Raw genomic sequence first — 20142 nt, 5'->3', positions numbered from 1 at the left:
GTATGAGCTGTCCTTTCAGAATAAAACACAGACCACAGAAAAGACCTTCAGAATAAAAGCCTCAGGCTGATGCAGTCATTTTATTTCATTTTTACAGAAAGAAGAATAAATATCTGTCTTTTATTTTGACACAAATAAAAAGTTCGACTCGAGTCGACGTTTTCAGCACCAAAACAGACGGAAGTCAGTAAACAGCCAGGACGGAGGGAGAGAGGGAAGAGAGGTGGAGGAGGAGGAGGAGGAGAGGAGGAAAGGAAGAGAGAGGGAGGAGAGAAGGAGGAGAAGAGGAGGAGAAGAAAGGATAGGAAGAGGGAGAGAGAGGAGGAGAGGAGAAGAAGGAGGAGAGAAGAGAGGAGGACCAAAACAGACAGAAGTCAGTAAACAGCCAGGAGAGGAGAGGAAGAGGAGAGAAGGGAGAGGAGGAGAGAAGGAGAGAACGGAGAGGAGGAGAGGAAGAGAGAAGAGGAAAAGAGGAGACGTGGAAGAGGAGAGGAGCAGAGAAGACAGGATGAGAGGAGGAGGAGAAGATGAGAGGAGAGGAGGAGACAATGGAGGAAGTCCATAAAGTCCAGTAAACTGTGGTTAAGGTTCACCTCTGATCCATACCAAGTTTAGTCCTTCTTCTGATCCGGGGTTAGACGAGGTTTAGTCCGGTTATGATCTGGCTTTAGGACCACATTTAGTCTGGTTATGATCCAGGGTTAGGACCACATTTAGTCTGGTTGCGATCCAGGTGTGATCTGGAGTTAGGACCACTTTTAGTCCAGTTGTGATCCGGGATTAGGACCAAATTTAGTCTGGTTATGATTCAGTTGTGATCCGGGGTTAGGACCAGAGGATGAAGGCCAGAGAGAAGAAGAGGAACAGGAAGAGGAACTGAAACGTCACAATAAAAGCTCAGGTTAGAGTCTGTGACCTGCCCTTCACAATAAGAGCCTCAGACATAAAGCCCCAGCACAAGATCCAGTCCTAAAAAGGGCCTTGTGCTGAGACCCTTTCAGAATAAAAGAGCACTGAGACTGACCTTCTCCTCGAGCTCTTTGATCTGCCGTTTCTGTGCTTCGATCACCTCCTCCAAGTCTTTGTTTCTCTGGACACAAAAAGACAATATTTAAATTAAAGTGAGATTAGGGTCAATAAAAAAACCAAAACATTCAAACAAAATTCAGTTCAGTTTAAGACCAGGCTCTATGCTGCTGTTGTGTCCATGAGCAGCACACCTCCTCTCTTCGGTGTAAATGAATAAGTAGAAGTAATAGTAGTAGTACATATACTTACAGCAGGGCCGGCCCAGTCTATGCACAGACTGAGCAGCTGCTTAGGGCCCCCAGGCCACTAGAGGGCCCCCAAGAGCCCATACGTTTATAGTTAAAATAATGTTTGGAAAGTTTTTTTTTCTGAAAACTAAATGTCGCTCGTGTGTTCATACTAGTCTACATATCCATCTTAAATGAGTATATGTATTTTATTTCCAGTAGTTAGACATGTGCTGCTACATTTGTTTTTGAGTGGGGCAGTGGTGTGGGCAGCTACATGTGTGAAGGACCCCTCCCTCCAGGTGCACTCTGGGAAACAGAGGCAGAGGGACATTTGAATGAGTGTTTTACAAACTAAAAGACTATTTAGTGAAGTTCAGTTTATCTAAAGTACAAGACAATATATGAAAAGGCCCAGAGGGAGATGTTTTGGGGAAAGAGGAACTTTTCAGAGAAAACTCAAAATATGTCCCACTTGACACGTCGGACCTGTAGATAAAACAGAGATGGTGGACGTGTGTAATTGTGCAGAGAAGGACACACCTGAGAGGGACAGAGGACAGACAGGACACACCTGAGAAGGACAGAGGACAGACAGGACACACCTCAGAGGGACAGAGGACAGACAGGACACACCTCAGAGTCTGTTGTGTCTGGTCCTTTTGTCTCTAAACATCAGATGAAGTGCGTGTGGTTAAATCTTCTTCTGTGACATTAACACAGATGAACCTCTTTGTTACATCTGCTGGACCAAAGAACGACCTGAACGACTCCTGAATGTGAATACTCATATAGAGATGAACCGATACCACTGCGGAAACGAGTACTAGTACTTCATTTTGAGTACTCGCCGATACTGAGTAAAAATACAGTTTCCAGACATTATTTTTATCCATTTCGTAGGATTTTTATAGTATGGCCTAGTTTTTCATCTTAGAATTCTTATCTTATCACTGAAATCATTGTAGTAGCCCCTGGCTTTAATATGTACCTCTTTACAGACTGCGCTAACTGCTAACAGGCTAACTGCTAACGAGCCACTCTTAGCATAACAGAGACTGTTGTGTTACTTTTACCACAGACGCCATATGGACATGATATGCGTCTTTTTAAATCTCTGAACTCGCTCTATTCAGTCTCTAAATGTGTTTGTTAATTATAATAAGTTTCACTGCAGCACAAATAATCACCAGAGCCACTTAGCTACTGTTGTAAACACAGGCACTGCGCTGATCCTCTGTGAACGATACAAACATTTAGAGTCCTAAATATTTGTATATTTCATGTGTCACAGCTGAGCTTAATGTGCAGAACAGTGAATGTGCACTTTTATGGTCACCTCTGTGCATGTGCAGCTTTATGACTCTGATCTATGGAGAGACGAGCTGTGAGTCTCAAACAAGCAGCACAGACACAGTGGTATCGGCTCTTGGTATCGGCAGCCCATTGACGAGTACGAGTACTGGCTCCTGATACTGGTGTCGTATTGGTGCATCCTACTCTTTAATATTTGCATTTACGTGTAATCACAGGATCCAAAGCCTGACAATAAACATAAAAATAATATGATCCTAAAATCCTCTTATTTAAAGTTCAGTCCAAATGATCTGATGATTATAAATCTGATGTTATGTCCAGGATGTTTCTCTTGTACAACGACTTACTTGGATCAATACTTTGTACTTCTTGAGTTATGTGATTTTGAAGACAGTGTACTCTTTGTTTAAGTACGTCATTTGCCAACTCCATTCACTTCTGCATTTTATATAAAGAATATTTGACATAAAGAATTGATAAATGTAAGTCCACGTTAGTCAAATGAAACATTAAAATGCACCAGAAACCAAGAAAAAATGTCCATAATTTTAAAATTTCTCTGACAGACGCTCCTTCGTCTCATGTTTTTACTCTGTTGTGGTTATTTCTGTTGAGCCTGTAGCATGTTCAGTCTTTGTATCAGTGGTTGTGATGATGTCTTAAAGTTGTTAAATATAAATATGTGGCTCTGAAGTGGAGAGGGCCCCTGAGGACAGATTCAGATTAGGGCCCTTAAAGGTTTGGGCCGGCCCTGACTTAAGTGCAGCAGCTCCATTCGCTCCTTCAGGTAGTATTAATATTCGTTGTTGTTGTAGTTATAGTGGTAATAGTATAGTAACAGTAGTAGCAGCAGTAGTAGTACAGTATCAGTAGTAGTATTTATACAGCTGTTGTACTAGGTGCAGTAAAAACAGTAGTAGTAGAACTAGAATCAGTAGTAATACATTTGCTTATACATATATTAGCACCTGTTGTGCTAGATGCAGTACCTCCATTCACTCACTCAGGATTATTACTATTATGATAAGTTGTAGTATAAGTAGTAGTAGTTGTACAGTAACAACAGTAGAAGAAGTATTAATGTACCTGTTGTGCTAGGTGCAGTAATATTAGCAGTAGCAGCAGTAGTAGTAGTAGTAGTGGTAGCAGCATTTACTATGTAGTTGTAGTAGTAGTATCAGTAGGTCAATTTGCTATTTATTTATTTATTGATTTAATTTTAATATATTTCCAGTCTTAGTAGTGGTAGTAGTAGTAATAAACTAACAGTAGTAGTTGTAGTAGTACTTACTCATATATTTCTAGAGTACCTGTTGTGCTAAGTGCAGTAACTCCATCCGCTCCCTCAGGATTTGTGCGTCGCGTTCTCGGAGCTCACACATCACGTTGCGTTTCCATTGGTCCACGGCTCTGCTTAGCTCCGCCCTCTGCTCCTCCGTCAACCTATCAGCTCGCACCTCCTGTTTGAGAGACGTCTGCTCCTCGAGACGCAAGGCCTCGTACAGCATGGCCTCCAGCTCCAAGATACGCTGTGAGTATAATGAAATATAAAACACATAGTAATAATACAAATACAGTATTTAAAGTCTGTGTACCTCATTTTACCGTCTTAAAAATGTGAAAATCTACAGAAACTTACTCTAATTATTCACCACAATGAGTTTATAAGCACTTTTCACAGCTCTCAGAGACCAGAGCGCAGGTACAGTAAAAAATAAAAACAACTAGCATGCCAACACGCATTTCCTGATTCTCAGACAATAAAATGGGGTCAGACCTTATGAGCTTCATCCATCGACTGTTTCCTGAAGTCCAGCTCCTCATCCAGGTACCCCTTTAGTTTAGAGAACTGCTCCTGTAAACACAAGTACTGTCATAGTACTTGTACTACTACTGCTACTGCAGTATATAGATACCCCTTTAGTTTAGAGAACTGCTCCTGTAAATACAAGTACTGTCATAGTACTCGTACTACTACTGCTACTGCAGTATATAGATACCCCTTTAGTTTAGAGAACTGCTCCTGTAAATACAAGTACTGTCATAGTACTTGTACTACTACTGCTACTGCAGTATATAGATACCCCTTTAGTTTAGAGAACTGCTCCTGTAAATACAAGTACTGTCATAGTACTCGTACTACTAATACTACTACTACTACTACTACTGCTACTAATACTACTACTACTACTACTATTCCTGTTGCTATACAGATATTCCTTTATCTTGTACACAAATACAAGTACTCTCAGAGTACTACTACTACTACTAAAACTACTACCACTACTATTACAACTGAAGTATGCAGGTATACCTTCAGTTTAGCTTCTCCTTTGTGCTCATATGACTATTCATACTGTAGTACTGTTTAAAGTACTGTAGTACTACAGAGTATTATTCTGCAGTATTATGGGGGAGTGAAGTACCTTCTCGTTCTGGATGTCCAGTCTGGTTTGGTTCAGAGCAGAACGAGTCATTTCTATCGACTCCAACCACTGACAGAAAGAAAGAGAAGAGAAAAGAGAGGGAAGACAGGAGAGAAAGAGAAAAATGAGAGAGGGAAGACAGGAGAGAAAGAGAAAAATGAGAGAGGGAAGACAGGAGAGACGGAGAAAAATGAGACAGGGAAGACAGGAGAGACAGAGAGAGAAAAATAAGAGAGGGAAGACAGAGAGACAGACAGACAGAGAGAGAGAAGAGCGGAGAAAGAGATAGAGGAGAGGAAAAACAGGGAGACAGAAAAAGGAGAGGGAAGACGAGGAGAGAGAGAGAGAAGAGAAGGAAGAGAGGAGAGAAAGAGCAAAGAGAGGAGAGAGAGGGGAGAGAAACAAGAGATGGAGAGAGGGGAAAAAGAGGAGCAAAGGATGAGAGGAAAAATTAAGTAAGAACCACCATTATATGAACATATTTATTACAGAAGTGTCCAAACATTTGAAGTCACATGAAGAACTGACTTTGCTGAACTACAACAGATGAGCTAATCTGTGCCGTTAAACACGTCTCTCTCAAATAATATTAGTCACAGTGTAGCTGGCGTTAGCCAACAGTTTAGCCAATTTTGAACATTCCACCATAGACATGCATGTAGAACCCCCCAGTGTGATGTCACTGCAAAGAATCGATATTGTGATGAGTGTAAAAGTGTGTACCTTCTCCGCCAGAGTCAGCACCGTCCGCGCCTGTATCACCACCACCTGCTCCTCATTTGACAGGTTCTGAACAAAAGACCAGACTGAGACTGAGTCCAGATCTAAGGCCAGGTCTGAGTCCAGGTCTAAGGCCAGGTCTTAGTCCAGTTCTCTGGTCTGGTCTCTGGTTCCTGGTCTGGTTTAAGGTCTGAGGTCCCTGTTCCAGTCTAAGGTCTAAGGTCCCTGGTCTTTATGGCCCTGTATCAGCCTTTAAACAAATGTAACATAAATAAAGGAACATACACTTACGGCGTTATCGCCCAAAATGTCCAACTTCTTCATCAGATCAGTCATCACAATGTCCTGCAACAGAAGCACCAGACACATGGGGTTTCAGCCTGGTCTAAGGTCCAGGTCTGAGCCAGGACCCAGATCTGGTTATGATCCTGGTCAGGAGAACCTCTGGACCTTTCAGAACTGGTTATGATCCTAAGTACCTCTCTGGAGCTTTCAGAACTGGTTATGATCTTAAGTACCTCTCTGGACCTTTCAGATCTGGTTATGATCCAGGAGCCAAGTGCACCAGTTGGTCTTAAGTCGTGTTGGTCCTAGTTCTTCTCTGGGCTTAGCTACGTCCAACACAGTGAATGGAGTTAGTACAAGTGCAGCAGCTCAAGTTAAGCCCAGTCTCAGTTGCACATGGTCGTAGCTGCACCCAGTCGTAGTTGTGCCCGACTGAAGCTGTACCTGATCGTAGCGTGTGTCTGGCCGTAGCTGTGCCTGGGTTCTGTGCTTGTTTCCTGGTTCAACAAAGGTTCTTTAGTCAGTGTAAATTATCCAGTGGAGCTGCAGTACTGGAAGGATCTGTAATTAAAATATGAGTTCAGAGTGTGAAGCAGGCTGCAGTGGCCAGCACTGAGAGCACACGAGAGAGAAAGAGCCTACGGGACAGAGAGGGAAAGAGGAGAGAGGAAGAGAGAGAAAGAGCCTACGGGACAAAGAGGGAAAGAGGAGAGAGGAAGAGAGAGGGAGAGACCACAGGGCCAAGAGCGAGTCACCACATCCCCGCTGAATCAGAGCCACAGCAGTGGGCACATATGAGCAGACAGAGCAGTTTCTCATGTTCTCTCAGGACTTACACCTGCTCCACATTGAGAGTAAAGGTTACACCTGGGCGTAGCACTGGGTGGTGCACTGCTCCTAACTTTCAGATTTTAAGTCGGGCGCAAGGTTAAGACCATAGACTGTATAAACAAGTGGACTAAGTAAGTGTGACCCACAGTGTTCAGCTCCAAACAAAGCTCATCAAGGAGCAGTTATTCTGGCAAATCTGGAGTCCAGTTTCATATTTGAGGGTAACGCCCCTCCTACAGGGGGGCAAGTGCTTAGCAATACTGTCAATCAAACCAGTCGCTAATGCTAATGAGTGCAACCTCGAGCAAAGAAGGCGCCTGATTGGTCTGTTATTAATGTTCATATCTTTGACATGGTGAAATAAAAACCCCAATCATTTTAAGACCAAAAGGACCAGCCTGTCAGCAGCAGTTACAGGAAGAGGGGCCACAGTTTTTTTCAATAGAAAATTCAAGTTCAATAGAGTTGATGGATCTGAATCGTGCCCCTCCTCACTTCCTGTTCCAAACAGGAAGTGAGGAGGCTAGCAGGTTAGCTATGTCCAGACATATGTACAGTTTATGGTTAAGACTAGTCCTCAGTCAAACTGGTGCACTTGGCTCCTGAGTACTTGAGTACTTCTCTGGACCCTTTAGATCTGGTTATGATCCTGGTAGTACTCACAGTGATGCCCTCGGCCTGGCAGTAAATCTGCAGAGCACTGAGGCCTTCTGGGAAATGTAGTTGTTGGAAGGTGAGAGCTGGAGACCGGCGCTCCCTCTCCTATAGGGGGCAGACAAGCTCAGGGTTAGGGTCATAGGTCACAGAGGACAGGGGTCAGAAGTTAGGGGTCAGACTGACCTCCAGTTCTAGGATCCTAAACTCTAACAGTTCATTCTGGTCCCTCACGTCCTGGATTTCACTCCTCAGACGCAGCTCCTCACACTCAGAGTCTGACAACTGAAATACAACACAGATATGTTATAAACAGATACAGAACAAAAATACAACAGCAACTGTATAAAAACTACAGCTCCCATCATCTGTGAGGAGCACGCAGCTGTGATTACAGTGCTGCAGTAAAAGTACTCTGCACAGAGTATTATAAATGATGGTAAATGCTAATGTCCATCTGCAGGCCTACATACAGAGCAAACTCCATCTCCCATCATCCTCTCTGTTTGCCACAGTCTCCATGAAGCACAGAACATCTGACCTTCTCCAGGAGCTCCTGGTTCCTCTGGAACAGAGCCTGCTTCTCCTCCACCCACTTCAAGTCCTGAACAGATAAACACACACACATGTTCTATAGGTATAACACAAACACACACACATGTTCTATAGGTATAACACAAACACACACATATACACATGTTCTATAGATAAATAAAAAAATAAATACCTGTCCCTGTTGTTTGAGAGCTGACTCCAGGTCTGTGACTTTGGTTTGATATAAACTGAGCTCCACCAGAAGCTGCTCCCGACTCTGGAACATAAACAAAACACACAAACATTTAAACATGTAAATATAAAAACATCCATCCATCCATTTTCTTCCGCTTATCCGGGGCCGGGTCGCAGGGGCAGCAGTCTAAGCAGGGACTCCCAGACTTCCCTCACCCTGGACACTTCCTCCAGCTCCTCCGGTGGGACCCCAAGGCGTTCCCAGGCCAGAGAGACATAGTCCCTCCAGCGTGTCCTGGGTCTTCCCCGGGGCCTCCTCCCGGTGGGACATGTCCAGAACACCTCCCTAGGGAGGCGTCCAGGAGGCATCCTGAGCAGATGCCCGAGCCACCTCAGCTGGTTCCTCTCAACGTGTAGGAGCAGCGGCTCTACTCCGAGCTCCTCCCGTGTGACTGAGCTCCTCACCCTATCCCTAAGGGTGCGCCAAGCCACCCTGCGGAGGAAACCCATTTCAGCTGCTTGTAGGACCTTGTCCTTTCGGTCATTACCCAGAGCTTATGACCATAGGTGAGGGTAGGAACGTAGATTGACCGGTAAATCGAGAGCTTTGCCTTTGGGCTCAGCTCCTTCTTTACCACAACGGACCGATACAGCGACCGCATCACTGCAGATGCTGCACCGATCCGCCTGTCAATCTCATGCTCCATCCTTCCCTCACTCGTGAACAAGACCCCGAGATACTTGAACTCCTCCACTTGAGGCAGAAACTCACCACCCACCCGGAGAGAGCAAACCACCTTTTTCCGGTCGAGCACCATGGCCTCGGATTTGGAGGAGCTGATTCTCATCCCAGCTGCTTCACACTCGGCTGCAAACCGCCCCAGTGCCTGCTGCAGGTCCTGGCTCGAAGAAGCCATCAGGACAACATCATCCGCAAACAGCAGAGATGAAATCTTGTGGTTCCCAAACCAGACCCCCTTCGGCCCCTGGCTGCACCTAGAAATTCTGTCCATAAATATAATGAACAGAACCAGTGACAAAGGGCAGCCCTGGCGGAGTCCGACATGCACCGGGAACAGGTCTGACTTACTGCCGGCAATGAACACAGCTCCTGCTCCAGTCATACAGGGACCAGACAGCCCTTAGCAAAGAGCCCCGGATCCCATACTCCCAGAGCACCTCCCAAAGGACACCATGAGGGACACGGTCGAATGCCTTCTCCAGATCCACAAAACACATGTGGACTGGTTGGGCAAACTCCCATGAACCCTCGAGGACCCGATGGAGAGTATAGCTGGTCCAGTGTTCCACGACCAGGACGAAAACCACACTGCTCCTCCTGAATCTGAGGTTCGACTATCGGTCGGATTCTCCTCTCCAGTACCCTGGAATAGACCTTACCGGGAAGGCTGAGGAGTGTGATTCCCCTGTAATTGGAACACACCCTCCGGTCCCCCTTCTTATACAGAGGGACCACCATCCTGGTCTGCCATTCCACAGGTACTGTCCCGCTACGCAATGTTGCAGAGACGTGTCAGCCAAGACAGCCCCACAACATCCAGAGACTTGAGGTATTCAGGACGGATCTCATCCAGCCTTGCCACCGAGGAGCTTGCCAACCACCTCAGTGACTTCAGCCAGGGTGATGGACGAGTCCGCCTCCCCAGTTTCTGCTTCCTCCTCGGAAGAAGTGACAGTGGGATTGAGGAGATCCTCAAAGTATTCCTTCCACCGCCCAACAACATCCCCAGTCGAGGTCAGCAGCTCTCCACCCGCACTGTAAACAGTGTTGGTGAAGCATTGCTTCCCCCTCCTGAGGCGTCGGACAGTTTGCCAGAATCTCTTTGAGGCCGTCCGATAGTCCTCCTCCATGGCCTCCCCGAACTCCTCCCAACCCCGAGTTTTTGCCTCTATGACTGCACGAGCCGCGGCACACTTGGCCCACTGGTACTCATCAGCTGCCTCAGGAGTCCCATGAGCCAACAAGGCTCGATAGGACTCCTTCTTCAGCTTGACGGCATCCCTTACTTCCGGTGTCCACCACCGGGTTCGGGGATTGCTGCCGCGACAAGCACCGCAGACCTTACGACCACAACTACGAGTAGCCGCATTGGCAATAGAGGTGGAGAACATGGCCCACTCAGAGTCCATGTCCCCAGCCTCCCCCGGGATCAGGGAGAAGCTCTCCCGGAGGTGGGAGTTGAAGACCCCTCTGACAGAGGGCTCCGCCAGACGTTCCCAGCAGACCCTCACGATGCGCTTGGGCCTGCCAGGTCTGTCCGGCTTCCTCCTCCGCCAGCGGATCCAACTCACCACCAGGTGGTGATCAGTTGACAGCTCAGCCCCTCTCTTCACCTGAGTGTCCAAGACACGCAGTCGGAGGTCAGATGACACGACAACAAAGTCGATCATCGACCTCCGACCTAGAGTGTCCTGGTGCCACGTGCACCGATGGACACCCTTGTGCTCGAACATGGTGTTTGTTATGGACAAACTGTGACTAGCACAGAAGTCCAATAACAAAACACCGCTCGGGTTCAGATCAGGGAGTCTGTTCCTCCCAATCATGCCCCTCCAAATGTCACTGTCATTACCCACATGGGCATTGAAGTCCCCCAGGAGAACAACGGAGTCCCCGGTTGGTGCACTGTCTAGTACCCCTCCCAGGGACTCCAAGAAGGCCAGGTACTCCACACTGCTGTTTGGCCCGTAGGCCGACACAACAGTGAGAGACCTGTCCCCGACCCGAAGGCGCAGGGACGCGACCCTCTCGCGGGCAACGCCAGAGAAATGGAGAGTCCAACCCCTCTCAAGAAGTTGGGTTCCAGAGCCCAAGCTGTGCGTGGAGGTGAGGCCGACTATATCTAGCCGGTAACGCTCAACCTCCGCACAAGCTTAGGCTCCTTCCCCCCCAGCGAGGTGACATTCCATGTCCCCAGAGCTAGTCTCCATGTCCGGAGATCCGGTCGTCGAGGTCTCCGCCTTCGACTGCCACCCAGATCTCTCTGCACCCGCCCCTCATGGCTCCTCTCACAGGTGGTGGGTCCACGGGAGGACGGCCCCACGTTGTTCCTTCGGGCTGGGCCCGGCCGGGCCCCATGGGGAAAGGCCCGGCCACCAGACGCTCGCTAGCGAGCACCCACCCTAGGCCTAGCTCCAGGGTGGGGCCCCGGTTTTCTTCATGGGCTTCTGAACCGCTCTTAGTCAGACCCGTCTCCCAGGACCTGTTTGCCATGGGTGACCCTACCAGGTGCATGAAGCCCCCGACAACATACCTCCCAGGATCATTCGGGTGCTCAAACCCCTCCACCACGTTAAGGTGGCGGTTCGGGGAGGGGGATATAAAAACATAAATACATAAATACAGGGTTAGGGTTATGTCGAAGGTGATCACTTACCTTGATCTCAGTCTCTGGGTCATAACGCCCTCCGCAGGTCTGAGACAGGAGTGCATATGCCCTCTGTAGAGCCTGGTACTCCTGATTCAACTGACGATACCTGAGCTCCGCCTCCTCACGCACCTGAGCCAATCACAGACAGGGCAGCAATAAGAACCAATCAGAGGACAGAGAGGAGATGACTGACAGGACTAGTTCCGGGTCAGCAGCAGGATCAGGGTTTGTCCAAGTCCACTTTGAGCTTTGAGTCCTTTGAGATCTACAGACTATATATTTCTGGACGCAGTAAACCCACTAGCCACTTTTTTACACAGTCTGTGAGAGGATCTGACGGTTCTGGTCCAGTACCTCTGAGTCCGGCTCCTGGTCTGGGGTCCGGTCTGTGTGGATCGAAGGAGTCGATCCATCTGAGTCGAACGAAGCCTCTTCATCATAACCAAAAAACGTCTCGATAACCTGAAACAGTAAAAAAAATGAGAGTTTAGTCCTGATTTAGTACTGATTCAGTCCTGGTTTAGTCCTGGTTTAGTTTTAGTTTTACCCCTGATTTAGTACTAGTTTAGACCTGGTTTTGTCCTGATTTAATTCTGGTTTAGTCCTGATCTAGTTCTAGTTTAGTCCTGGTTTAGTCCTGGTCCAGTCCTTGTCCAGTCATGGTTCAGTCCTGGTTTAGTTCTGATTTAGTTCTGGTGTAGTCCTGATCTAGTTCTGGTCCAGTCCTGGTTTAATCCTGGTTTTGTCCTGATTTAATTCTGGTTTAGTCCTGATCTAGTTCTAGTTTAGTCCTGGTTTAGTCCTGGTCCAGTCCTTGTCCAGTCATGGTTCAGTCCTGGTTTAGTTCTGATTTAGTTCTGGTGTAGTCCTGATCTAGTTCTGGTCCAGTCCTGGTTTAATCCTGGTTTAGTCCTGGTTTAATCCTGGTTTAGTCCTGGTTTAGTCCTGATTTAGTCCTGGTTTAGTCCTGGTTTAGTCCTGTTTAGTCCTGGTGTAGTCCTGGTGTAGTCCTGGTTTAGTCCTGGTTTAGTCCCGGTCTACTCCTGGTTTAGTCCCGGTCTACTCCTGGTTTAGTCCCGGTCTACTCCTGGTTTAGTCCTGGTCTTCTCCTGGTTTAGTCCCAGTCTAGTCCTGGTTTAGTCCCAGTCTAGTCCTGGTTTAGTCCCGGTCTAGTCCTGGTCTTACTCTACAGGCTCTGAAGGTTCTTCTCCTCTTCAGTGAGTCCTGGCGTCTGTGTCTCAAGAGCAGGTCTCTCTCCTGCAGGACACAGAGGAGGGTTAGGGGTCAGAGGTCAGGGGTCAGAGTTAGAAGAGGATGTCACTGCCCATTTAACAGTTTTAAGCATGTTTATCCCGTGTTCTGCGTCTGTAGTCAAGTGTGTGTCTCATCATAAATATATTCATATCAAAGTTTGACAGAGTTTATTCTTAGAGACAGAATATTGTGTGACATGATGTAACGATGATGATGTCATGATTTCAGATTAGATGATTTCAAACTGGATGATTTCAGACGGAGCAGGTGTGACTCTGTGGGAGACTTATATGAGACACGTGTCCACACTTTCACACTTTAGCTCTGCTCTTTTGTTCGTGTGAAGGTTTGGCTCTACAGATGTCAGGTGTTGCTGCTTCATTATAAAGTCATACTCACGATCACGTTCTTGACGTAGCCGGCCGTCTCCAGGGCCTGGGATCAGAGGTCAGAGGTCACAGGGTTAGCGCAGGATTGGTTTTCTACTGCCCATAACTACATTTGAAAAGATTAAACTCTTTGTGTGTGTAACATTAGAAAACTGTGGCCCCTCTTTCTGTAAACGCTGTACTGAGGCTCGTCATCTGAGTCTTACAATGTTTGTATTAACTCGCTCTACATCCTGGTGTTTTTATTTCACTGTTGTGTCCGTAACTCAAGATATGAACATTAAATAAAATCAGCTGCCTTCTTTCCCTGAGGTTGCTCCCGCTAGCGTTAGCAACGCAGGGAGCGTTACCCTCCACAGCTTTGCTTCAGATTGGCTGTTTGGTTGCTATGATAGCAACCGGTCAGACTTCCAGCCGAACACTATGGGTGACATCACCCCTTAGTCCTCGTCTTTACACAGTACAGTTGTACATGGTGTGGGGGGACAGGTGTTACCTTGCTGAGGTCATCGATGATGTTCTGCTGCTCCATCACCTGTAACCGTAGAAACTCCATCTCCCTCTCATCCACGGTATAACCATGGAAACCAGAGCAGTGGGAGCGGTCCAGGTCGTTCAGAGACGATGGTCTCCTCTGACAATAGTATAACAAGAACAACACAACACATTTAGAACAACATGTGTTTAAAACAACATGTGTTTAGAACAACATGTGTTTAGGACGTGTGTTTAAAACAACATGTGTTGTTCTAAACACACATTAAACACACGAAGACATGTGTCTAAACATGTTTCTAAACACGTGTTTAGAATAACAGGTTTAGTAGAATAATGTTTAGAGTAACACGTGTTTAAAACAACATGTGTTATTCTAAACACATATTTAGACACATCTTCATGTGTTTAGAACAACATGATTTTATAAGAGCATGTCTTGTTCTAAACACGTGTTCTTCTAAACAAGAACAACATATGATTATTCCTCAGTGTAGTAGTAGTGGTAGTGGTAGTGGTAGTGGTAGTGGTGGTGGTGGTGGTGGTAGAAGTGGTAGTAGTGGTAGTAGTGGTAGTAATGGTAGTAATAGTAGTAGTTTAACAGTAGTATTCTCACCATAGATTGTATTTCCATGTTTTCCTGCGTCACAAAGCGCAGCTTGTTGCCGAGGCGACGGACGCTCAGAGCCAGCTCCTCGTTCTTTTTACTTAGACGTTTGTTTTTGTCCAGAACCGGAAGAAACTGTGACTCTGTGTCTCTTAAACGCTTTAACTATAACAGAAACATATGGTTAAATAAATAAACAACGTATAAAACCAGCCAGAACAGAAGAAACTGAGACTTTGTGTCTCTGAGACGCTTCAGCTACAACACAGAAATATATATGATCAAATATATAATAAATATGTAAAAGCAGCACACACTGACACTCTGTCTTTTAACTGTAACAGAGAAATATACAAAAAAAAAACATGTCCACAATAAAGATATAGCAGATGTTTGCAGAGGCTGTAAGAAACATATTTGTAGAAGACGATAAGTTACAGTTCATTTCTCCCCTAAATGTATTTATGTGTACTATATAACTGTGTATATATGATGTTTATGTGTACTATATAACTGTGTATATATGATGTTTATGTGTACTATATAACTGTGTATATATGATGTTTATGTGTACTATATAACTGTGTATATATGATGTTTATGTGTACTATATAACTGTGTATATATGATGTTTATGTGTACTATATAACTGTGTATATATGATGTTTATGTGTATTATATAACTGTGTATATATGATGTTTATGTGTACTATATAACTGTGTATATATGATGTTTATGTGTACTATATAACTGTAAAAATGATGTTACTACATGTTTAGGGTCTGGTTATACTTTAACTTACAGCTCGTCGTAAATGTATGTGTCATGTGTATAAGTTGTGTTGTTATAAACATGTATAGAGTTCCAGATGTTACCAGTTTGTTGTGTTTCTATAAATGTGAGTATGTGTAGTATATAAGTGCATATATGATGTTAGAGTTTCAGAGTACTTCATGTTTGTGTATTGTCTTGTTTGTATGTGTACAGTCTTTGTCCAGATGATGTTGGGCAGCGTTCCAGACGTTCCAGTTCATTGTGTTCCCTCAGTGTTTGTGTGAGTGATGTACAAACATTGTGTGTGTATTGGTGATTTTATAATACACATATATATAGTTAATAGTTCCAGATGTTACCAGTTCGTTGCGTTCCTCCGACAGAAGTGCGTTACGATCCTCCAGTTTCCTAACGACTGAACTCAGCTCTGCGATTTTCAGCTGAAAACGCCGAAGGTCTCTGTCCTCGGGAATCTGAAGGTCAAAATATAAAATTAAATATTAATGAAAAAAACACGTCCTCTTGCATCTGAGATAAAAGCAGTTTGGTCCTTTCCACGCTCCCACTGTGTGAAATATGTTTTACTGTTCAACCCCCACAACATCATTCACCTATCCTGAGACAGAACCTGCACCAAACCAAGGACCAAGAGTAGATCAAACAGGACTAAACCTGGACTAAACCTGGGCTAAACCTGGACTAAAACAGGACTAAAACAAGACTAAAACAGGACTAAAACAGGACTAAAACAGGACTAAAACAAGACTAAACCTGGACTAAACCAGGACTAAAACAGGACTAAACCTGGACTAAAACAGGACTAAACCTGAACTAAAACAGGACTAAACCTGGACTAAACCTGGACTAAAACAGGACTAAATCAGGACTAAAACAGTACTAAAACAGGACTAAAACAGGACTAAATCAGGACTAAAACAGGACTAAAACAGGACTAAAACAGGACTAAACCTGAACTAAAACAGGACTAAACCTGAACTAAAACAGGACTAAACCTGGACTAAACCTGGACTAAAACAGGACTAAATCAGGACTAAAACAGTACTAAAACAGGACTAAACCTGGACTAAAACAGGACTAAAACAGGACTAAAACAAGACTAAACCTGGACTAAACCAGGACTAAAACAGGACTAAACCTGGACTAAAACATGACTAAACCAGGACTAAACCTGGACTAAAACAGGACTAAACCTGAACTAAAACAGGACTAAACCTGGACTAAACCTGGACTAAACCTTAACTAAACCTGGACTAAACCTGGACTAAAACAGGACTAAACCTGGACTAAACCTGGACTAAAACAGAACTAAACCTGGACTAAAACATGACTAAACCTGGACTAAAACAGGACTAAACCTGAACTAAAACAGGACTAAACCTGGACTAAACCTGGACTAAACCTTAACTAAACCTGGACTAAACCTGGACTAAACCTGGACTAAAACAGGACTAAACCTGGACTAAAACAGGACTAAACCTGGACTAAACCTGGACTAAACAGGACTAAAACAGGACTAAATCAGGACATAGCCAGTTCTAAACCAGGACTAAAACAGGATTTAATCAGGACTTAACCAGTTTTAAACCAGTTCTAAACTAGAACTAAACTAGAACTAAAACAGGACTAAAACAGGACCAATGAGCCTCCTCCAGGTCTGAGAGGACTGTAGACTTGACACCATTGCATGTATCTCTCCTTTATCCTCCACCTGTCGCTCCACCTGCCCATATGTGACCTGTGGAGTCCCTCAAGGGTCTGTTCTTTGCCCCAAACTCTCCACCTTTGTAATCTCTAAACCCCACCCTCTGTGCATGTCTTACACTCTGATTGGCCTGTCCTGGCCCTGGCCCCGCCCTCTGTGCGTCTCGGAGCGCAGCGATTTGCTGCTCGGCCGCTTGAGTCTGGAGCTGTAGTCTGTGAGCGTGTCCGGCCTGAAGACCCAGAGCTTTGTCCAGGACTGAGACGGCCCGGTCCTTCAGTCTGATCTCCTCCATCTGAAACATACAACACGCAAGGATTTATATACTACATACTGACAGAGGATATGAAAGTACAAGAAAGACTTCTCTCTCTCTTCCTCCTCAGTACTACAGATGCCCTGCCCTGTCCCTCTCGCACCAGTCGTCATATCTCACTGTCCCTCCTCATTACTCCAGATGCCCTCCCTCCTCCTCTCTCACCAGTCGTCGTATCTCCCTCTCGCTCTCCCTCCGGCTCCTCTGTAGCTCCTCCTGGTGTTTGTAGTGGGCGTTGCGCAGCTCGTTGGACCGGGCTTGGACGTTCTGTTGGGCAGAATTCAGCGCCTCCTCGGTGCTCCTCTTGGAACCGCGCAACTCCAGCACCTCCTGCTGCAGACGGGAACGCTCCAGCTCCCAGGAACGCCGAGCCTCCTCCAGGTCCGAGAGGAGGGAGGAGCGGACCTGAGGGGGAGAGGAACCGGGTTGGAACCAGGACTGAACCAGGACTAAACCAGGACTAAAGCAGGACTAAAGCAGGACTAAACCAGGTCTCAACCAGGTCTCAACCAGGACTAAAGCAGGACTAAAGCAGGACTAAAGCAGGACTAAAGCAGGACTAAAGCAGGACTAAACCAGGTCTCAACCAGGTCTCAACCAGGACTAAACCAGGACTAAAGCAGGACTAAAGCAGGTCTCAACCAGGTCTCAATCAGGACTCAACCAGGTCTCAACCAGGACTTAACCAGGGCTAAACCAGGGCTAAACCAGTTATAAACCAGTTATAAACCAGCACGTCTATTTCCTTGGTCCTTTAGTAGTAGTAGTAGTAGTAGTAGTAGTAGTAGTAGTAGTAGTCGTAGTAGTCATAGTAGTACCTTGTCCGTAGATCCCTGTTGTAGACTGGACACCAGAGCGTTGAGTCGGTGTATCTCTTGGTCTTTTATTTTGATGACCCTCATCAGCTCCATCTCGTGTTGCCGTAGTAACTGCTCCCTGACTCCGCCCACCTCACGCATCTTCTCCTCGTGGAGTTTGGACCTGAGCGCTGTGATGGCGGCGGTGGAACGGTGATGCTCCGCTTTAAGCTCCTGGGCCTTTTCACGCTCTAGCCTGCTCACCTGTACACACACAAAGTACTGTTAATACTACTACTGTGAAAATACTACTACTACTACTATCACAATGAGACATGACACACTGAGCCCAGATCTCACTTGATAATTTTGTTCATTTTTACGTTCGTCTTTAAAACATGTTTATAATATTTCAATAGATCTGATGGGGTTTTTTCCGTGGTGTAGCTTTTTAAAAGTTTTCGTGAAAAATAAATCTTAAATTGAGTCTATTTTCACCTTTTCACTATTAACTTTATGAAAAATGTTACAATATAAGACTAACTATTCACATCTGGAACAAAAAGAAGTGAACCCAAGACTGATCCCTGTGGTACCATTTAACAGATTAGGGTCAGGGGCGTCCAAACTTTTTAATGGAGGAACAGTTATTGAAACACAGTAGTAGCAGTAGTAGTAGTGTTGTTTGTAGTATAAGTATGTGCAGTATATTCTGTACCTCTTTTCTTGATATAGCAGTAGTAGTATTTGCTGTAGTAGTTGTACTGTAAGTAGTCTTAGTATATTCTGTACCTTGCTCTATTCTTGATATAGTAGTAGTAGCATTTGCAGTAGTAGTATTAGCAGTAGTAATAGCACTGGGAGTGGCAGTAGTATTTGCAGTAGTAGTAATAGTATATTTCGTACCTTGCTCTTTTCTTAATGTAGTAGTAATAGTATATGTAGTGGTAATAGTATATTTAGTACCTTGCTCTTTTCTTGCTGGAGCTCGATTTGAATCTCCGTCAGCTTAGACCGCAGCTCCTCATTGGCCGCCTGCAGTGTCGCCATGGTGTCGGTTTTGCCCCGCCCCCCATTGCCTTTTTTGGCCATGATCCTGATGTGACAGCTGTCAATCAAACACAGCCCCGCCCCCTGAGACGGGACTCGACTTTCTGCAAGAGAGAAAAAAAACAGGACTAAACCAGGACTAAACCAGGACTAAACCAAGTCTAAACCAGAACTAAACCAGGATTGAACCAGGACTGAACCAGGACTAAAACAGGTCTAATTCAGGACTGAACCAGGTCTAAACAAGGTCTGAACCAAGACTAAACCAGGACTTTACTATAAAGTAAAGTACACATGAGTAGTATTGTAGCATAGAGTACATACGAGCAGTAGTGTAGTTTAGAGTACACATGAGGAGTACTGTAGTATAGCGTATATACGAGCAGTAGTGTAGTTTAGAGTACACATGAGGAGTACTGTAGTATAGAGTACATAGGAGCAGTAGTGTAGTTTAGAGTACACATGAGGAGTACTGTAGTATAGGCTCACAGTACACATGAGTACAGTAGTACAGAATACACATGAGGATTACTGTGATATAGGCTCACAATACACATTAGGAGTACAGTAGTATGGAGTACACATGAAGAGTACTGTAGTATAGGCTCACAGTACACATGAGGACTCCAGTAGTATAGAGTACATATGAGCAGTAGTGTAGAGTACACATGAAGAGTACAGTCGTATAGAGTACAGACAAGCAGCAGTGTAGAGTACACATGAAGAGCATAATAGTATAGGCTCACAGTACACATGAGGATTCCAGTAGTATAGAGTACATATGAGCAGTAGTACAGAGTACACATGAAGAGTACAGTCATATAGGCTCACGGTACACATGAGCAGTACTCTGAGAGCAGCAGAGTAAAGTTACTGCATTTGGGATCAGACTGAAGTTGAGGCAGTACTCACAGCGTGTGGTGGACCCTGGGCTCCTGCATGTTCCTCGGGTTCTTCAGATGTTCCTTAGATGTTCTTTAGATTGTCCTCGGTGCAGTATAAATATATATAAATATGTATATGCACTAACACAGACACACACAGACTCACATAGAAATGAATGGGCTCAGAGTTAGCTCGTGTGTTAGCCTCTGAGCTGCTCCTCTGCAGTGAGGAAAGGAAACAAGGA

At 45.3% G+C, this 20142-nt stretch overlaps 1 protein-coding gene across 1 annotated transcript; it reads right to left on the bottom strand.

Moving 5' to 3' along the window:
• Window positions 1–469: 469 nt before the first annotated feature.
• jakmip3 (Janus kinase and microtubule interacting protein 3) lies at window positions 470–19958 on the bottom strand. Its single transcript, XM_055229453.1, has 23 exons — window positions 19926–19958; window positions 18930–19117; window positions 17985–18227; window positions 17332–17571; window positions 16972–17145; window positions 15490–15603; window positions 14365–14520; window positions 13750–13887; window positions 13264–13299; window positions 12796–12867; window positions 11965–12072; window positions 11617–11739; window positions 8217–8300; window positions 8031–8093; window positions 7676–7774; window positions 7499–7597; window positions 6011–6064; window positions 5723–5788; window positions 5000–5068; window positions 4351–4428; window positions 3884–4102; window positions 1025–1090; window positions 470–876 (listed from the first exon to the last, which is right to left on the bottom strand). The coding sequence occupies exons 2-23, from the start codon at window positions 19053–19055 to the stop codon at window positions 826–828; spliced, it is 2478 nt and encodes an 825-aa protein (XP_055085428.1). The 5' UTR covers window positions 19056–19117; window positions 19926–19958; the 3' UTR covers window positions 470–825.
• Window positions 19959–20142: the final 184 nt, after the last annotated feature.

Source organism: Periophthalmus magnuspinnatus, chromosome 19 (assembly GCF_009829125.3).
Source record: "Periophthalmus magnuspinnatus isolate fPerMag1 chromosome 19, fPerMag1.2.pri, whole genome shotgun sequence".
NCBI classification, from domain to species: Eukaryota; Metazoa; Chordata; class Actinopteri; order Gobiiformes; family Gobiidae; genus Periophthalmus; species Periophthalmus magnuspinnatus.
The sequence above is the reverse complement of the archived record's forward strand: the minus strand, read 5'-3'. Positions and strand labels throughout refer to the sequence as shown.

Excerpts from the sequence above, each read along its gene's own strand:
- jakmip3 (XM_055229453.1), bottom strand. The coding sequence starts at position 19,055 with ATGGCCAAAAAAGGCAATGGGGGGCGGGGCAAAACCGACACCATGGCG. Across the intron at positions 18,228-18,929 it reads TCCAGCAAGAAAAGAGCAAG|GTGAGCAGGCTAGAGCGTGA; the intron begins GTACTAAATATA and ends GTGTGTGTACAG. Across the intron at positions 1,091-3,883 it reads TACTGCACTTAGCACAACAG|AGAAACAAAGACTTGGAGGA; the intron begins GTACTCTAGAAA and ends TTTTGTGTCCAG.